Genomic DNA, 19,604 nt, shown 5'->3' on the forward strand with positions numbered 1-19,604 from the left:
GTAGAAGGAAAAGGTTGATTTGCAAATGCAAGTCTAAAAAATGCAGCGTAGCCCCTTTACCTTTGCTAGCTAGAAAGGGTAAGAGTGGACGATATGGCTAGCTGGCAACAGAAAATGCTAGCTAGCTTACCCCTTATGGCGTTTTACATCCATAAGGGTACGTCCAAATGTCTCGCCTCTCTGCTGGACGACTTTTGTCTTTGACACCGGCGCACTTCTGTTGCCATTCCATACGAAGCTGCTTTCATTCAACACTAGAAAGCTTGACGCTATGTTGATTAAGACAGTAGAGAGCCACACTGAGTGTGCTGCCAAGATCTACAAACAGACCCCAGAAATGTCAAATAGTTTAGATCCCACACCTTAGAAAGATTTAAAAAATAATCCTTACAGCTGCATTCAGTCTGACGGAGCTTAAGGTGTTTTACAAGTACTGTCAAGAAAAAATGTACGAAATTGGTCATCATGCCCAAAACCACTTTACAGCTGTTATTGCAGTGCAACATTTGTCATCTGAACTGTGTTTTTACATGCGATGGTAAGTGAGTCGCTCATTTTCCCCTCTGTGCCATTTCTTCCAGTAACCAGTTTGGCTCCCAGCACCACTTTGTCCCATACTGCTGCATCCAAGAGCTTGGTGATGTCAACAGGGGGTGTGGCCAGCGACGGCACCGTCACCCTGACCCTCACAGACGCTCAGGGCATGCTGGACGGTGTCACTCTAAACCTCAGTGCACAGGTAAAAGGAACATGAACCGTACTTGTGTGTATTTGTAGAGATGTGCTCTTCCAGGGTTCCTGGGTTTTGATTCAATCCAAATATTTGAATTTAAACATCTGCAGATGTCGGTATTTTCTCATCTAAAAGGATTTTTCTTGAAAGTTGAGTGTTGGTTTTGTTCTCGGGTATGACGTAATCAGAGTAATACAAACACTTTGTTATTCTGCTGTAATTTGTGTCCAAATCTTCTCCTGCATCTCCATTTACAAACTGATGACATGATTTGCATCAGAATGATTCTTTGATGCATACATTTAAATTTTTGCTTGCATTAAAGCTGCTGAATCTGAACTTGAGCTTATGAATATGATGCCTGTTCTCTGATTAGCCTGAGCGAGTGTCTCACTATGCATGGTCTTCTCGAAAGCTTAGATGTGATTAACTCAGAAAGGGCATGGATTTCTTCAACTCCCTTAGCTGAGGGCAGAACAAGCAGCGAGGTTGTTTAGAAGGATCTAATCTAAGGTCAGCCTCCTTCAAAGATTCAAAAGGAAAACAAGATAGAACTTCTCAAACAGTAGCAAGGTCCCACATACAGCTTTTCAGTGTCCTGAATTTGATTTTGAACCAGTGTCGTGTGCTTCCTCCAGAAGAATCTCAAACACCAAAACTGTTTTCCTCTGGGATGAACCATGACCAGTAGTGAAACCGAAGACAAAGAAACAGAAAGCAAGGCAGTGAAGATGGGCCGCAGAGGCGTCCAAGGCTTTTACCATCTAGCTAGTGGCTTCTTCTTCCATGTTGTGCAACACCCCTGTTGCTACCTTGAACAGATGGAAACGGATGTTGGCTCTCACTGATATTCAGCGGGACGAGAACCAAACCTGTTCTGAAATGAATGTTCTTTCTGGGTTACCCTGTCACTTCCATGCGTACTGTTAGAAGATGGTGTGAGAGTCTGCGCACCAGCTTTCAAACTCCTTCCACTTTTTGCCCATACAGGAAAGGATGTTGCTGTGATTTCTTCTGGTAAAGATGGCATCTGTCTTTAACCATGAGACTCTGTCCCTTAACAATCCAGCAGAGTACTTTTCAGTCTCCCTTGCCTGTGGTAGCTTCTTCCTGTCAAACTGAGACTTTTTAACCTCTAGCTGGTGAAGCAATGCTCCACCTTGTTGGCCAGAGAATGTCGGGGTCATTGGATTGGGGTGTGCTAGGCCTTTTAGGGACTTTTATTAGTCATTAGCGCTGTTAGTGGAGCTGCCATTGCCAATCGTCAGTCTGGCTCATTGACCGAAGTATGATACCCGATCCACAAATTACATCACCATCAGGTCAGATTGTGATTTTGGATTGAATTTATCCTGTATCTAATTGTTAGTGATTTTAAAATCTGAGCAAGATTCAGCCATTTCTATGAAGACACGTTTTTTTAAATTTTTTAATCAGATGCTTTACAAGACTATCTTTCCCACATTTAGGGTCAGACGTTTCCTGGGGTACTAAATGAGACTGGTATGCCGGGACAATCGTCCAATTCAAGCCAGCAGGTCTTACTGGTCAGCCACCATTCCCAATCCACGAATGGGGCATCTGACAATGGATATTTTGTAAGTATTGTTGTCCTTCGCACAATTTGAGGAAATGCCTAAATGCATTCAATTTCATTAAATTGGATAACACTTGATTAAATCTAAGGAATTTAGCTCCAAACTATAGAAAATCACAACATGAGTGTCATCAACATCAACAAAACCTTCAACGACTAGATGAGAGCGGACCCTTTTGGAGAATTTCCCAATGCAGTGATGAAATGTAAACTCTAATGCACTCTGTTATAAATCCAGAATCCTGCTGATGGGGGAAAAGGTGGGAAGGACTCCCAGTTGGACATGGAAAGCAGGAACCAGTGTTATTACTGCGACCAGCTGTGCGAGAACGCCAACACGCTGCGGCGGCACTGCAAACAGGCTCACGGCAAGGACCGCTGCCACGTCTGCGGCGTCTGCAAAAAGGCTTTCAAGCGAGCTACACACCTCAAGGTCAGAACTGCGACGCACAATCGGCTGCTTACAATCGAGCGTGTCTTTCATTTAACGCAAAGACGCGGAAGAAGTGTTGAAGAATTGTTCCGACTCTGAAGATTTCTCTCCTGGTGACAAAACATTGAGCACAAGTGGCATTTTATTTCCACCGACCCTTCCTCTGTGGTGAAAGCGCTGACGGAGATGTGAGGGTGGAAGGAGGAGGACGCAGCTTAAAGTTCAGGCCCTTTCCCTCCCACGTGTCACTTCTGTTACGCAAAGGCCACAGAGCAACAGGTTTTTCTTTTTGCCTTTTGTAAATGTGTCCCAACAAATGGAGCTGCACTGATTTATCACTATGACTAATGGAGCTGGGATTGGGTGAATGTCACAGTCAGTGACTAAGCCCTTTTCCTCTTCTGGTCCCCTGGTTCCTCATTAGCCTCCATCTAAAACTTGGATGTATACTTTAGATGGTGGGAAGGATAAAACAGCGCTGCTGTTATTTGTCATGTTGTAATGCCGTGGGAAATCAATTGCTGTTTGGTTTAGAGAAAATTGAAAACATGAACGGGATGTTTACTTTATTATTATTATTATTATTATTTTTTTACCTTGGTCGTTTTCTGCGCGAGCAGGCGGCGGAAGATGGATTTTGGGAATGTCAGCGGCCTGAAAAATGAGAAATTAAACCATTTCTCAGTGATAGATCATATCAGGCACTCAAATGTCCCAAAGGCACGGGTTCCAAGATATTGAATTACTTCGGATGTAACGTAAGGTTTTTGGAAGCGGCTTCATTTTTCGGAGATCTTTTCTGCAAGATTGATGACGCTTCTGTCCCAGTGTGACAATTGTTTACAGTCATTATGTAGTAGCCGTAACAACTAGCTCAATTTCACATTATGTTGGCTCAACTTCATAATATTTTGCTGCTGGCAGTCGTTCCATCCTTCCCAATTTTAAATTCTGGATGCGGTCTCTGATAAATCTTTCTCTTTTTGGGGCGAGGAATGAATAAAGTTCAGTCCTAAAAATCAATTTTTCTTAATTTTTTCATAAGCACCGCTTTTTATTTATTTCTAGCTTAAACACATTAGCCAGTCACAATAAGCAATTACAATTTCAATGTACAATTTCTATTCTGATGATTAACAGTTTTTGAAGGGCAGTTTTGCTTAGCGATGCATCAAAATCCATTTTGTTTATGGTTTGGATTCTAAGTGTTTTTTGTTTACATTTTATTTTCCATTTTATTTATTTTTGGAAATTTCAAATATCTCCCAGTTCCAGTGTTAAGTGTTCTTCACAAAATTAGAGTTCATTCATTCTAATGTTTGAGAGGCTTGCATAACAATGCCTCTATCAATATACTACTTGAAAACGACCTTAAAACAATTCAATGCAATAATTACCAGGACACTTTATCGTCCAATAAGATCTGCTATCACGACGTGCCTATGCAGACGCTTTAATTTTGACAGTTTAAACACAGTTTTGCAGGCACATACATTATGCGTTCATGATTTGGTCTGCAGGAACATGAGCGAGTGCACCAGCCGGGCCCCTCACCCAGCTCCCAGAAGCCCAGAGTCTTCAACTGTACGTCTTGTGCGAAGGCGTTCGCAAAGCGCAGCCAGCTGGAGAGACACAACCGAACACACACAGGTGGGAGGAAGTTGAAGTTTATTTTTCACTATGTAGGTCTATAAAATTCACTGTAATGCCAAATGTATTTAAGCAAGGTCCCTTGCTGTTTCAAGGGACCAGTGTACGAATTAAGTAAGGAGTGTGAAAAATCTGCACTGCTCTTCAGAGTTCAGCCTGGTAGAACACCTTATAAGGGCAGAGATTGCGCCTCAAGCTTTGTGGTCCAACATCAGAGTCTGACCTTAAAAATGCACTTCTAGAAAAATGCTCATGAAGCTCCTGTTGCTTTCCAGGAGGGTTCAGGCTTTAATGAGTACAACATCATATTCACCTACATGGATTAAGAATATGTATGATTAAAAGACATTCATTGCTGGGGGTGGGTGGAAAAGTCCTAAGAAATCCAGTGCAGAAAACTATTAGGCTTAAAACATTGAAGTTTATAAACTTGAGCTTTTCTGCAAAACAGAATGGCCATTAAAGTTTGGTCGAACTTTACAAAATGGGGGAAAAAAATTACTTATTTGAAATAATTCCTGGTCATCATTTGTTTAGTGTGAAAGATGAAGCCAAGGAAACAATCTGGCGATGGTTTCATTTTTAGTCGCTCCGCTTCCAGTGTATTTATTGTGCCTCTAAAAAAACATTTCAAACTTAGAATATTTCAAACAACTGCCCTGTTGTTTAGGCAGCAAATTAATTAGCGTGTGATTTATTTCAAATTAAAGATTAACTGTCTGCAATAACAATTTGCTGCAGCAGCAGCTTTTGAAGTGACATTACTGTCCCGCTTATCAAAAGCTAAATGATTTATTAGCTAAATAGTCTATCTAATGAGCATTTCCACCTTTTCAATGGGGCTTATTGAGTTCGAGGTAAGGACACAGTAAACGCTTTAATGTATCCAGGATTTAATGACAGGAGTTTTAAAGTGATTACATTTTTTTTTTTATTTGTTCCGGAAAAACTTCTGATTAAGCTCTAATTCCCGTGCTTTTCATAGCAAAAATCTTAATGACGTTTTGGTCTCCAACAAAATCCCAAACGCCCCAGGTTCTTCTGGATACAGTGATGTAGTTGAGTACTTTGTGGCCAGGACAGATTGATCTCTGTCTCGTTCCCCGACGACACCAAACAATAAAGACTTCATTTGTAACCTTCGTCTCTTCTGATGGAGTCTGCTGCAGAGCTCCTCAGTCAGTATTCTCACCAGGCAGATTCTGCGGCGCTGTTATGTTCAGTTTCGATCATGCTCAAGGTAAATCATTTCTAGCCACTCCGAAGCTGATGTAAGAGACTGAGAGGTAAATGTGTAATTACAAATCTGAAGAAGACCTTCACCTTGTTGTCTGAGGGTGCTCGAAAAGAGAGTGCGACTCAGGTGATCCTGGCTAATCATCTCCTTTATACTGTAGTTAATTTGTATTAAAAAATTGCACTGTGCCATTTTGACATATGTGATAGAGCACAAAACTGCTTTAATTTGTGGGTGGATAATGGCTGGTGGTTCAGACACTTATTAGCAGTGAAGTAAATATATTTAATAATATTGTTCCCAACGTTTTTTTCCTTTTGTACATGATTGAAAACTTGCGCGCTGCCTTTTAAAAATAATAACACAGGTGGATTATTCAGCTCATTGGAAATAACATAGTTTGTGTCATTACTTTCTAAGACAGAGCAGCTAAATGGTTGAATTAGGAGCTGCTGGATATGTTGGAAAAGTGCAGTGGTGGTCACCGCTAACTAAAAACTTAGTCGCGCTAACACTGAAGCACTACACCAACAAGGTATTTGGCGCAAGCTAACATTAAAGAGCTAACTTGAATTTAAATTATATCCGAACTTAAGCACCAAATTAATTTGACATAGTCCTAGAATGCCCTTAAATATTGTATTTGTATTTACATCTTGTTCTCTACTGTCTCTGTTTTATTTTGGTGCTGTAATTTCTGGTTTGAAATAAGGTAAAAAAAAACAACAACAAACAAACAAACAAAAAAAACAACCAAGTAAATTAGCACTTTGGAAATTATCCTAAAAAAATAATTTAAGAGAAGCTAAGCTTGCTAAATGCTTTCAAAGTCAGCAAAAGTGCTACATAAATTAGCTGTTAGCAGGTTAGCAGAGCTAATGTTTTGAGGGGATGCTAGATTAGCTATGAGCCTTAACAGCTAATTTGTGTAGCTATTAATTTGCTAACTTCAGAAAACATTTAGCGCATTTAGTTTCTCCTCAATTAATTTTTCTGAATAAATTCTAACTACTTGAAGAACTCTGAGCAGTCAATAAACAAAACTTCAACACAGACAAACTTTTTTCAACTGAAGTAAACCAAGTAAATCAGCACTTTAACATTTATCTTGTGAAATGTATATAGGAGACACTAAGTTCACTAAATGTTTTCAAAGTTAGCAAAAGCGCTAAACAAATTAGCTATTAGCGGATTAGCTGAGCTAATGTTTTGAGGGGAAGCTAGATTAGCCATAATGCGCTCACCACTGAAAAAGTGAAATAAAATTTCACATATTTCCAAACTCTGTCAGTAATTATAACTGACTTTAACATTGACACATAAGTTGTGACTGTGTGTAAATAATCATGCCTTTCAATTTCAGTTTGTTAAACTAAAACCCCTTTTCCTTATTCCTAGTTACAAAAATTTATGCCAGACCGAAACATAAGATTTTCATAAAAATACATAGAAAAAAAACAACGTTGAAACATTGCACATCAACGCTATTTTGATGTTTAAGGAATCTTAAATGTGGACAGACATCTGTGGGGAAGGAACTGCTGTCTCATTAAAGCTTAATCCTGATGGCAAACTTCTTGGTGACTCATTGTTGACTTAATTATCCACTGAGATGGAGATCAGATTCACAAGTAAAGCACCTCTCAACAGCCTGCCAGTTTTCAAAGTTTAAAAACAAGTTTTGCAATTAGAATGTTATGAGAACTTGGAATGAAAAGTGCTGACTGACATCTCAAACCGTACAGTAAAATTGTTTCTGTCTTACACTGTGTCACATATTCAATATTTTCACGGCCGGCGAATTTAAACGCAGCGGCTTAATCGGACCGACTTGCAAATCAGCACGCTCCCCTCCCCGTTAAAAACATGTTTGATCATCTCTGACGACGACGATGCTTATTCATCTGGTGTCTGCGCGTCCGTTGCAGGCGAGCGGCCCTTTAAGTGCAGCCAGTGCGACAAGGCCTTCAACCAGAAGAGCGCTCTGCAGGTCCACATGGTCAAACATACGGGAAAGAAGCCCTTTAAGTGCGAGGTGTGCAGCATCAGCTTCACGCAGAAGAGCAACATGAAACACCACATGAAGAGATCCCACGGATACGGTGAGCAGCTGAATGAGCAACGGTGATGGAAAACTCAAACATTGTCCCTTTGTTTTCTTTTGGTTTACTCGGGTCCAGAGTTTTTCAGGGCGCTTTTTCATCTGCCGCAAAGCTTGCATCTGTTTGTTTGTCCTGTGGCCACAGTTCTCTAATATTCATCCCTGTTTACACTGAAAACCAGACGGGTCCTTTGAGCCCTTTTAGACGACAGAGTGGGAAAAAAAAGCGCACTCTGCGAACCACCGCCTCCTCTTAGAAGCGATTTCAATGGCGCTATCTCGAGGCTTCTATAAATCACAGAGCCGGGACGTTCTGCTGACAGACAGGTTCACCCATTGCTCATGTTAAGCCTCCTCTTCTGCCAAGACATGATTTATTTTTTTTTATTTTCTCCTGACAGCGTAACAATTAAGATTAAGGCTGCGGGGGACCTTTTCTTAACCCGCATACGCATGATTATTGATCTCATGCGAGCATTCGGCCTCGGCGTCTAACGCTTATTGAAGATGACTGGTGGCGTAGAGCGGAGATATACCTTCTATTTTTAAAGTAGCTTGACAAAGTGCTTCGCTCAGGGGCGCCGGGCGGAGTACGGTGCGGACAATTCAAAATGTCAAGTTAGAGCTGCAGTTGTTTAAAGTGACACCGATAATAAGGGGCCAGACTCCTCAAGGATTAGAAGATGCTGTTTTCAATTTTCCCAGGTTTTTTCCACAGGCATGGATGTCAGGATTTGCAGGAAGGTAAATAACGTTGCCTTGAGGAAAGCTCTTGTGCCCCTAACTCGTTAAACCTTTAATGCATGAATTATGGTCTTCCTCCATGTTTTTAATTTTTTTTTTTTTAGGCATGGAGGGAGCATTTCACAGGGTCATGCAGGACGGCACGCACTTACCACTCGAAATGCTGGTGATAAACAATTGAGCAGTATCAAAGTTGGGTACAAACCATATAAAAATACATAATTGACCACATGTTTGAGCATTTTCTAAAAATGTTCACCACACTTTTCCCTCCCTCATCAGACCTAGAGATTTAAAGACAAGACTAATAAAAACATGCCACGTTTTGTTGGAGAAAATAGTTGTTTAAGTTTAAAGCAAATATACACTACAGACCAAAAGTTTGGACACACCTTTTAATTCAATGAGTTTCCTTTATTTTCATGACTATTGACATTGTAGATTCACACTGAAGGCATCAAAACCATGAATAACACATGTGGAAATATGCACTAAACAAAAAAGTGTAAAACAACTGAAAATAGCCCTTATATTCTAGTTTCTTCAAAGTAGCAACCTTTTGCTGTGATTACTGCTTTGCACACACTCTGCATTTTCTTGATGAGCTTCAAGAGGTCGTCACCTGAAATGGTTTTCACTTCATAGGTCAACCTGCCCTGTCAGGTTAACAAGTGGGATTTCTTGCCTTATAAATAGTCATGAAAATAAAGAAAACCCATTGAATTAGAAGGTGTGTCCAAACTTTTGGTCTGTACTGTATATCGGCCCATCGAAATTAAACTGTCAGCCTCAAAGCAGGCCGAGATCAGAAGTAAAGCAGCCAAAAGCATTACCCTTCACTGGCAGCATTAAGAAAATAAAGGTCCATTATTGGACTGTTTTTGTTGATTAATAATTCCCCCTTTTAGTACACAGAGACCTAAATATATTAGTTATTGTTTGGCTACAGGAAGTTAGCATAATCCGTACGACATGCTGGCTCTCCATGAGCCTGTTTGCTACGCAGCAGCCAACATTTTTTCCAACAGACCCTGTCAAACTTTTTATCCTCTTTCTGTAGTAGTACTGTCATCCAAAATGAAACTTTCGCAAAAACCTCAACGTTTTTGAGGCTGACAGTGAGCTGACAGCTCATATTTGTCACTTTATGTAAAAGGTCACGTTGCTGTCGTCCCGCTAAATCCTTAACCCACCTGGATCTACAGGTCAGATGTCATTCCTCTATTAAATTGATTCCTCTGAACACAATATACGGTAACTCTTGTCAGGCTGAACACTCAGACGTTTTCCAGATGGATGGAGGAGGATGTGCCACTGTGAAACCGAGCACACAGCAAGTTAGATACATAGGAATAAATGCTGAGATGATGATTTTAGATTTTTGTGATAATTTGCATATATTGTTTATGTTGCGCACCCTTAGTTAGGGTAACCAAATCGTGCTTTTATTTTTTTAAGTATTAAAAGGAAACATTTTGTAACCAGATGTTTCCTTACACCTCATGAAAAAAGACGTAACTCAGACTTTTACCGTTTGGTCAGTTTGAATCGATGAAATATTTTCAATTTGCTAAATTTCAGAATGAGAGAAAGATTTGACTTTGAGCATTTTTATTACGTTCTTAAAATTCAGGAGTTTGTTTGGTTTTGGTGCGACCTGTACGTTATCAAGCGACAATGCCCCGCAGTTCCAGCAATAATTGGCAAACCTTCTGCTTTTTCCTCCCCTTTTTCATTTCACTTTGTGTCTAAAATTTTCCACACATTTTCCACTGATCCATTCCAAAGCCCTTAAAGTACCTTGAGTTGTGTCATTCTTACTGAGATTTGCACGTTTCTCCCTTGAAGCTTCTCACAGCTTGACTCTGCCAGACTTCGACAGCTAACTTCCTCAGTTTGCTCAAATCTTTCTGACTGGCTTCTCTCTGCACCGACTCCCATCACTTTTACTTTAGCGAGTTGTTATTTCATTGGAAAGGAGATTGTTCACAACAAACCAAAATATTGTTCCTTTGAGATTATTCACCAGTTTAATTGAAAAATTATTCTAGATATGATACAAATATATGTATATATATATATAAAAAAAAGATAACTGCAATAATACAAAGCACAGCATCTAAAGAGCAGTTTAGCATTTTAGCAGATGCTTGCAGTCCTGTTAGCCTAAATGCAACAGTTGAGAAAGTTCATGGAAGAGACGTTCCTGCTCCTGCAACAACACTGAAACAGATCCTGGACAGAAAATAGAGACAAAAGCCACAACGCAACAACATGAAGCCACAATGCAAAAAAGAAAAACTTACAACGCGACAACAAAAAGCCAAATTGTCTTGATTGGCCCTAATCGGTAATATCCCATCAACAGCACAGTTTGTACTGGAGTCTGTTACTGAGTGAAGGACGGCTCAAAGTTAGCTTTCAGACTGCAAACAAGCAACACCTTCAGAAGCTAACAGGAAGGCTGAAGTCATTCTTGGCATGCTTAAAAATGACTTTAACCCTTCTCAATAGGAAAATCTGCATTGGCATAGCAATAAATAGCTGTTTGCATGTTTCCGTTTGTATTTTGGATTGTTTATCTTTGCACCACTCCACTCTTCAGATTCTCTGTCAGATTCACCTCAGAAACGCTGGGTGGGCCTCTCCAAAATGTCAAACTATTTTCCAATTGGAAGAGCCGTGTTCCCTGCGTGGGGGTGTGGGTAATTTAGGGCTTAACAAAAGCAGCTCATTGATTACATTCTTTTGTTTTCATCTCGTCCTTTAATCGTGGTCCGTCTTGTTCAGTCATTTTGTTGAAAGAGTTGCAGTCGGAGGAGCTCTGTCACTGCTGATGCTTCATGCCACACCACCTTGATTTGCATTGATCTCTTTCTTTGGCTCTTTTTGATTCCTGTTCGGATTTAAGGCGCCGTATGTCTGATGAAGCAACGCAGCCCCCTAACACACCTTACTCTTCTCTCAGTTTCCCAGAGGGAGTGGTGGCTTTCTTCTTTCAAAGGCCTTTTCTTGAATCGAAGCCGATGTGACTTCACTTGGAACTTTAATTTTGTTTCTTCTCTGCAAAGCTTGGCGTGTGGATCACACATTGCGACACGTCAGAATACACACGGGAGACTCTGCCACTGTCTCAGCCCGTCCCCGTCTCTGTTGATTTCTCTTGATAGTACTTCCACGGAGCATTTTCACTCTTGTTTGTCAAAGCTTTTTTCCTCCGACTGCCTTTCGTGTTCGCTTTGTTTTTCTTGGACAACTTTCCGGGTCGCCTGAACACTTAATGAAACTAGAAAAATTGGCGTTTCCTGTGAAAATGCTGTAAGCTGAACTTTTTTTTTTTTTCGATCAAATTTGCAGAAGCATTTTGAAGCATATAGTTGCCTTTTCTGCATGACAAGTTACAAACAAAAGTTATTTTGAACTTTGACTTCTGTCAAACTGCTTTTTTTCCCCCAATATGTTGATGGATTTGTAGGTTAAAGTAAAATCTTAGGATTTGAACCAGTAAAAAAAAAGCAAAAGCACAAAGGCAGCTAAAATCCAAAACATCTTTAGCTGAGTTTTTTTTTTTTTTCTTTAAGAAAACTACTTATTGCTGCTAGCCAAATCTTTGGTCTCAAATTACAAACAGGACGTCTTATGTCTTTCATCCAATAATTGATTTGTTTAGCTCCCAATGAAAACAAACTAGCTGCAGCGAGTTCAAATCTGAAAGTGCAAAAAAAAAAGTATGATTGTTTAAATCAATCTCCCAACTTCACGAATGAAAGCCTGACCTTCGAATGACGCTCCATCGAAATCCTTTCAAAACGGCCCGATTTCTCAAAGTGGAAAACGCAGTCGGGCTTCTCCAGCCGAGGCGAGCTTTAACTCCGCTTTCACAGGAGGAACAATAAAGACATTGTTTCTCCACATGTTTCGTTGGAATTAAAGCAAAATGCTTTGGCTTTAGCTGAGCCGTGGATGGATGCAGTTAGAGTGAAGGCTCTGCTGAATAACTTTCTTGTAAAAAAAAAAAAAAAAAAGAAAGAAAAAAAAAAAAGATGAGTTTGCTGTAGTTGTTTTCTGAGGCTTGGAGCATCCTGCACCCCACTGCTTTCAGTAATGGCTCTGCGGGAGTCGCTGCAGAAACACAGTTCAGTACTCGCCATGCTGGGTTTTCTGAGGCCGTTCTCTGTAGAAGCCGGATTATCTTGTGTTTTGATTAGAAAACGGAAGGGTTCTTACTACAAGGCAACCAGTGCGACTGTTTTATTTCATACAGAATCAGCTTTATGCACAGTAAAAATACCGGTGTTAACTTAACTCCAACAAAGTGACTGTGTGTGTGTCCACACTGGCTGGTGTTAAAATAACATTTGTGAACGTGTTAAAAGATTGACAGCCTTTTTCGTTTTCAATTAAGACCAGACATTGTTAAATATTCAACATTACCGGGTGTCTCCTTGATATTACAGTGTTTTTGGTGTATGGCGTTAAAAGTAACACCCACACCTAAGGAGAATGTAGAGGGGTCAATGAACCTGACAGTCACGTTTCTGGACGGTGGGAGGAAGCCGGAGTACCTGGAGAGAACCCGGACAGGCATAGGGAGATCATGCAAACGCCACACCCAGGCCGGGAATTGAACCTGGGACCTTCTTGCGGCAAGGCAACAGTGCTACCAACTGCGCCGCTGTGCCTATTTGCCTATTTAAGACATTTGGTATTTATGTTGAATTAAGAACGTGAATCTTTTTGGGTAATCTCACACAAAATGCACAGCTTTCTCGAGGTAACGAACAAATAATTAATAAAAAAAAAAAAAGAAGAAAATCCCACATCCTCTTAAGAGGCTTAACATTAGCGGTTTGAAATGGTGGCTTTTTAAATACACACAAAGTGGAACGCACTCTGAAGCGTCGGACGTGTTGGATGCGCTCGACGCGTCTGACGCTCCAAACGCTTCAAATCGCGCCACGCCGGACGCTCAAAATGCGCCTCAACGGGCCCCAACGGGCCGTCAACGCGCCTCCACATAGACTTTGAATGTAAACTAGATGTAGCTGACGCTCAAACCGTGTTTGGGGTGAACGCACCATAACACGAAGACGTGGCTTAAGCAACACCAACCACTTAACACTTGAATTTAACAACACAAATATGACTTCTGTCATTGGCAGTGTTATTTTAAATCTGTGCGGTGTGAAAACACCCACACTTTGTATTTAACACTACACCTAAGATTTTATCACTGGCATTTTTACTGTGTAGAATCAGGATTATGTGCACAAAATCTTAATTTGACTATGGTTTCATGCGTCTACAGAAGTGCGTAGAACGCGCGTAGGAACTGCAGTAAAGCAAATGTAAAATATTTGATTCGGCTCTGCTGGGCGCACACACACGTTTCAAGGCTGTGTGCAGCAGGAACAGGAAGGCGCATAAGCACATCATGTACACGGACCGAAATTTTAGAGGCATAAGTGTTTGTCGACTGCAAAGAGAATTAACGTGCAAGTGCTTCAAACTCCCAAAGCTCGCTGTATCTCACTGCATGTTGAAAGAGATCATTTTATTTGCGCTCAGGTTAAAATAACCGAGCGTGAGAGCCGATTGAAAATAGGGTGTCCAAATTGAAGGAGCCGTTTCAACGGTTTCAGCGACGCAAATCAACAAATAGGTTGTTGTGCTTGGACAAAGATAAGTACGTCAGAAACATAGTTTTCAATCTGTGCTGTAGTTTCAATGTAATTTAGTTTCCTTCTGTATTCAACCAGGAAAAGAAAACCGACCAAAACAAATAGATTTTTTTTTTTAAATTGGACGTTCATTGACGTGGTTGAACAAAGCAGCCAAGAAAACCTTGGAAAGGCTTTGAAAAACCAGGAAATGCCCTTCTGTGCCACAGGACTCTTGTAATCATGTGTCTGTTTGGAGTTATCGCTTTTCCTTGCACTCGTGTTTTTCTGTTTGTTTCTGTTATTCTCTCTCTCTCTCATGCTCCAGAAACATTGCCAAATTGTGAGTTTTGGAGAGTTTCAGATGCTCCACAAAGAGACGACAAAAGCGACTCCCGTTGTGAGACTCCATTCAGAGTGTGGCCCCCCCGCATTATCGCACAAGCGCCGTCTGAACCTCTCAACCCCGAGCCAAACTGTTATTTTATCCTAAACTGATTTTAAGTCGAACGATTCCCGCCGTATTTACAACTTACAAATGAGACCATTTGGCATCCATCATCTGGTGGGAATGGTGTGCTCTGCGCACATTGTGTTCTCATAGGGAGAGGAGGCTTAAAAAAAAGGAAGAATGTGAAATATTAAAACAAATGTTTCAGCAAGGAGAGGAAGATTGCTTTTTGACAGATGGTCTCATTTGCTTGACAGCCTCGATCAAATCGCTTTCAGAGCTGCCAGTGCTCCTCTGCCGATGAGTGTTAACCGGATTCTCTTCCGCTTTACAGAGCTCTTTCTTTTTTGTTTTCCCCAGGGAACTATTTTACTGGAACTGTCATGCAAATGTGCTCTGATTTGGGGTTTTTTTTTCTTCCAGCCACTACAGGTCAATTACAAGACGTGTCCCTCGGCGTGGACGAGCCGGCGCCTCGGGTGGAGGTGTCTCCCGAGCTGGACCTGGAAGTGGTTCCGGAACCCACCGGAGACTGGCACACCGTGTTCCCCTGACTGCGCTCGCAGAGTTTCGCAGCAAAAGTTTGCCGAACGTCTAGCTGGGGATAAAAAAATTCAGACTTTTTAAATAAGTTCCATTTAGAAGGGCGTCTTCTTGCTGCTTTATCACAATTAGCGGTGAAGTGAAGGGAGCGCGCGCCTCTCCCGCTTCGCCGGAAGGGTTTAGTGACTTTTATCTGTTGGGCTGCTCTCTGATTATCAAGAGGTGTGGCTCAATCAGCCAGAGCTTCCCGGAGAGAGATCGGCGCTCAGCAGACGGATGCCCGACCATCGACGAGAACAGCCCCCCCAGAGAAACGGAGTCGGCTCTCTTCAATACCGATGTAACAGAGAGACGGGAGGCAAGCCACATTCGCCGTCACTGCCGACCGGTTACCACTGGTTTATGAAATATTTGTCACTTTTGCTGACATGTTTATACTGTAAATACCACGCCTGGAAGTGATGTCATTTTCAGCTTGTTTGAAGAAGGAGGTCGACCTCTCGGCGATGTCATGCTTGAGTTTGCGGCTGTGTCGTTTGGACCGACATCGGCAGCTTATTTACCGTAGTTACAGCAGCGTTGTAAATACTGTAGCTAGACGGCGTATATTTTCTGAAAAACACTGTGAAAAAGCGGATTGTTTGCATAAATGTAATTTTAGCATATTGTTTTCAAGTAAAGCCAAGATGGTACTCCTTTGTTTTGTTCTTTTTTTGTAGTTTTATTTTCTATTGGTGACTTAAAAAAAACCCAAAAAACTAATTAAAGGACATTTTCTATAATTGTAACTTGTTCTTTTTGCGGTAAAGGAAAGTAAAATGTGGCAAAATGTCAAACAAGACCACAAGCCAGCTCCATAATGATTGTGCTGAGTCATTACAAACTGAAGTGAAACCCAGCCATTAATTAAATCCAGCTCTGTATAAATGCAGCGGTTCTGTAAAGCTCCCAGAGCTGTGGCAAAGAATGTTAGAGAACAAGCAGCAGCACAAAGACTGAGCAGATAAGACAGGGAGAAAGTTTAAAGCAGGGTTGGGTCATAAAAAAATAAAATTGATGTATCTAACATTGAGGCCTTAAAATGTCAATTTTAAGTAAGTTGCCCTTAGATAGGTTAATCACAAGTCTCAAATTTCTGTTTACTCTTATATATTCAATGTCTTTTTTGTATGTCCCATAACAATAATCACAGGATCTTTACGATTAAGGGTAATGAAGTTACCCTAGCAGATCTTTGCTGCTTTCTGTGACTCAAGGCAGTTGAGGCTGCCGGTAAATCCCTGCTAACATACTTTTGTTAGCTAGCTAGCTAGCTTTTTTGGATGAAGTTTGTACACTTCTGTGGCGATATAGGTCTTTTATACCATTCATGATGGTCTTAAATTTGAGTTGGTGAAACAATGCAGAAACTCTGTACCGATACACGGCCGACCACCTTAACCTGCAGGCCGGGTAAGGAAAGCATGGATCAAAGAAGAAGCCAACTATGGAGCAGCAGCTGTGGAAATTCACTCATCAGGTGGGAAAAACTACTGGTTGGCCTTTTCTATAAAAAAAAAAATAGGGTCAGATTTGTGATCCTTTTGGGTGAGTGGCATGAAGAAAACATATTGCTGAAAAAAATCGTTAAGAAATGTTTTGTAGTTCTACACAAGCCATTTTGGGAACACAGTAAAGAAGAAGGTGATCTGGACAGAGAAGCCAAACGTAACATTTTGACCTACATTCGAAACCAGTGCTACTTATTGCCCTGAACACCCCCACAGTGACACATGGTGGTGCCAGAATTGATTGAAAGATGGATGGAGCCCAATACAGGGTGATCCTGGAGGAAAACCCTGCCAGAGGCAGCAAAAACACTTGAGTCTGTGAGGGAGAAAATAAGTATTTTCAGAGAAATGTGTTTCTCAGTATTGATTCAGAGGCTGAATACAAATACACATCATACTTTTGTTGAGTTTTTTTTTCTCCTCAAACCTTTGAAGACAAACCTTTCAGTTTGTCTTCCACTTTATAATTTTTCTGATGTGTGTTGGCCTGTCACATAAAAATCCCATTACATGTGCATTTAAGTTTGTTCAGAGGCTGTAAGTACCTTTCCCACAGCACTTCATAAATTACAAACACATAAACACTGGAAAACAAAATGCTAAAGAACTCTTTCTAGTCATGTAAGAGATTTTCTCTGTAGCATCCGTTCACTGTCAGTGTGTTTTGTCGGTATGGCTCTCAAAGGTTTGCGTGAATAAATAACCTGTTGTAAGCCAGCATGTTTCCTCTTGCTGTACTGGTTCTAGCTAGTTTGGCTAAGCTAAGCTGTGGTTCTGACCACTGCTGTGGTTCTGACTGAGTAAAGTTGCTCTGTCTCCAAGTCATCTGCTTTTTCTCAGTGTGTCAGTCACTAAGCTTCAAGCTTAGTGGTTCAGATGGGGTGAGTAATTTGGAGTTTTGTTTTTGTAGGATGTGACAGTTGTTCTTGCCTCACAATAACATGACCATTCATCCACGAACACCTGGTGATTACATAAAGCAGCAGAGCAAAGTCAGTGAGATAATTATGCCCTTGCATCCTCAAATAATTTTTTTTTTAAAGTCTGACGAAGCGCAAGCTATTATTACGAGTCCTCCTGGCTACGACTGCTTCAAACTTGTTGCGTCTATAACTGAGCATTTACAGTCAGCTAGCTGCCTTTGTTTTGAAGTAGAAGGGAAATAGTTCTTTGTTTGTCCTGTTGTGTTGACAATATTGACCTGTAAAGACTGGACTGTCGGTCCAAACAACACTTGGCTCAAGAACCCCAGCACCGCTTCTAAGGCCTACAACAACATGCTAACTATTAGCTGCAACTGATGCTAAAGTTAGCCTGTTTTAATACATTCTTAGCTGTCTTTGCTCCTGTTCGAAATAAAAACTGCTTGGGATATTCATACCAATAATAATAATAATCTTTATTGTCATTATAGAAAAAAAGTAATAAGTTACATGGATTATAACAAAATTGGGTGATAAATAGGGTATTTAATGCCCTTATAGCTACGAATTCTACACTAAAATAGAAATTATTTAAAACATAAATTTGACATTTCTGAAACATATTTACTTTCTGAAAACAAAAAGATTGTCAATGTTTTCTGGGGGCGTTTATAGAAGCACCTTATATTCACCAAAGCAAGTATATCGCGATACACTATTGGTCAGACCTGAACTGAGACTTTCAAATGCTTTGTAAAAATAAAACACAAAATTCATCAATTATTTCTAATTTGTAAACAAAACAAAAAAAAACGTAAAGTACTTTGTACTTCATTTCTGATTACAGGGAGCAAGGAGAACTTTTAGAGGTGAAATGTTGGAAAGTTTGCTCTCGCACTTTCAACAACAAGGAAGCAGTCTCTGCCCCTTCATCCATCGATCCGTCTGCTGTGCCTCCACATCAATCCCTGTTGGGAAAGGAAGCTGTGGAGAAAGAGAGGAGGGAAAGAGACGTCTTCTCACAGCAAGCTCCAGGTCTCTGTGGACAAAGGTACCAAGTCTCTCTTCAAAACTGTACGAACATCTTACTTTTCAGCAAGGAATTACAGTTGAACCCCGTATCGTCCGTACTCCTGACAGATTTAGGTCTTGGAGTTACGGGATAGAGATAATAACATTATGAAGTGAGTCAGCCACAGTCCCAACTTGTGTCAGAAAAACTATAAAGGAAGCTTATTATATGTCGCTCCAATATGATCAGGTCTAAATATTCAATTGAATTCTGAATATATGTCAATCTTGTTTTTATACCTGAGCACTGGTTATCGGTCCTTATAGGGTTGCGTCTGTTGGAGCTTCTTTACCTGCAGGCAGTGTCGGAAACCTGGTCGCTGCCTTGTGCCTTAAGGTGAAGTCTTAGAGTTAAGTTGCGTTCCTCTGTCTACGGATGTGACGCGGCGTCCGTTGAACCTGTACGGTTTTATATTCCGATGCAAACATTCAGGATTTTGCACACCCCTTTTTGGTGAATTCAACCGATCTTTGATCTATAAAACCGTCCCGACATTTCTCACTGGAAAAGAGGACTAATTACATTCGTGGTGACATGACTTTTCTCTCTTGTTCAAGGTCAAAGGTGCAGTTTGGAGCTCCTCTTTCTTCATCCTTTCTCACGAGTCATGATTGCTTCTACGAATCCGGAGAGAGAAATTCACTTGCTAACTATGCGCCGCGAAGAGCGCTGTTCTTGGAAGATGGCGTACTATTTGCATTAACTTGGCCACTTCCTTTAAATGTGGGCACAGTCCACTAACTAAATCCACATTTGGCTTTTGTGAATCAGACATTTTGTCTGTTTCATCTTTCTTCGTAAAGCTCTAATTGACAAAGTGCTCAATTAATAATAGATATTTTTTCCTCTGGAGGAGCGATGGATCTTCGCAGCTCCAGAGGTACAATGGATCTCCTGACTGCGTCTCTGA

General features: G+C 40.8%; 1 protein-coding gene across 3 annotated transcripts in view; it reads left to right on the plus strand.

Annotated features, from left to right (window-relative positions):
• znf236 (zinc finger protein 236) overlaps positions 1-15,919 on the plus strand; it is a 57,238-nt gene extending 41,319 nt beyond the window's left edge. For all 3 annotated transcript variants that reach the window (XM_032558759.1, XM_032558761.1, XM_032558760.1), the window contains exons 27-32: positions 582-739; positions 2,203-2,331; positions 2,569-2,763; positions 4,284-4,413; positions 7,579-7,752; positions 15,030-15,919. In XM_032558759.1, the coding sequence (XP_032414650.1) occupies positions 582-739; positions 2,203-2,331; positions 2,569-2,763; positions 4,284-4,413; positions 7,579-7,752; positions 15,030-15,160 (917 nt within the window). In that variant the 3' untranslated portion in view covers positions 15,161-15,919. The remainder of the gene's footprint in view (positions 1-581; positions 740-2,202; positions 2,332-2,568; positions 2,764-4,283; positions 4,414-7,578; positions 7,753-15,029) is intronic.
• The last annotated feature ends 3,685 nt before the right edge of the window (positions 15,920-19,604 follow it).

The sequence above is a fragment of the Xiphophorus hellerii genome, chromosome 3 (assembly GCF_003331165.1).
Source record: "Xiphophorus hellerii strain 12219 chromosome 3, Xiphophorus_hellerii-4.1, whole genome shotgun sequence".
Classification (NCBI taxonomy): Eukaryota; Metazoa; Chordata; class Actinopteri; order Cyprinodontiformes; family Poeciliidae; genus Xiphophorus; species Xiphophorus hellerii.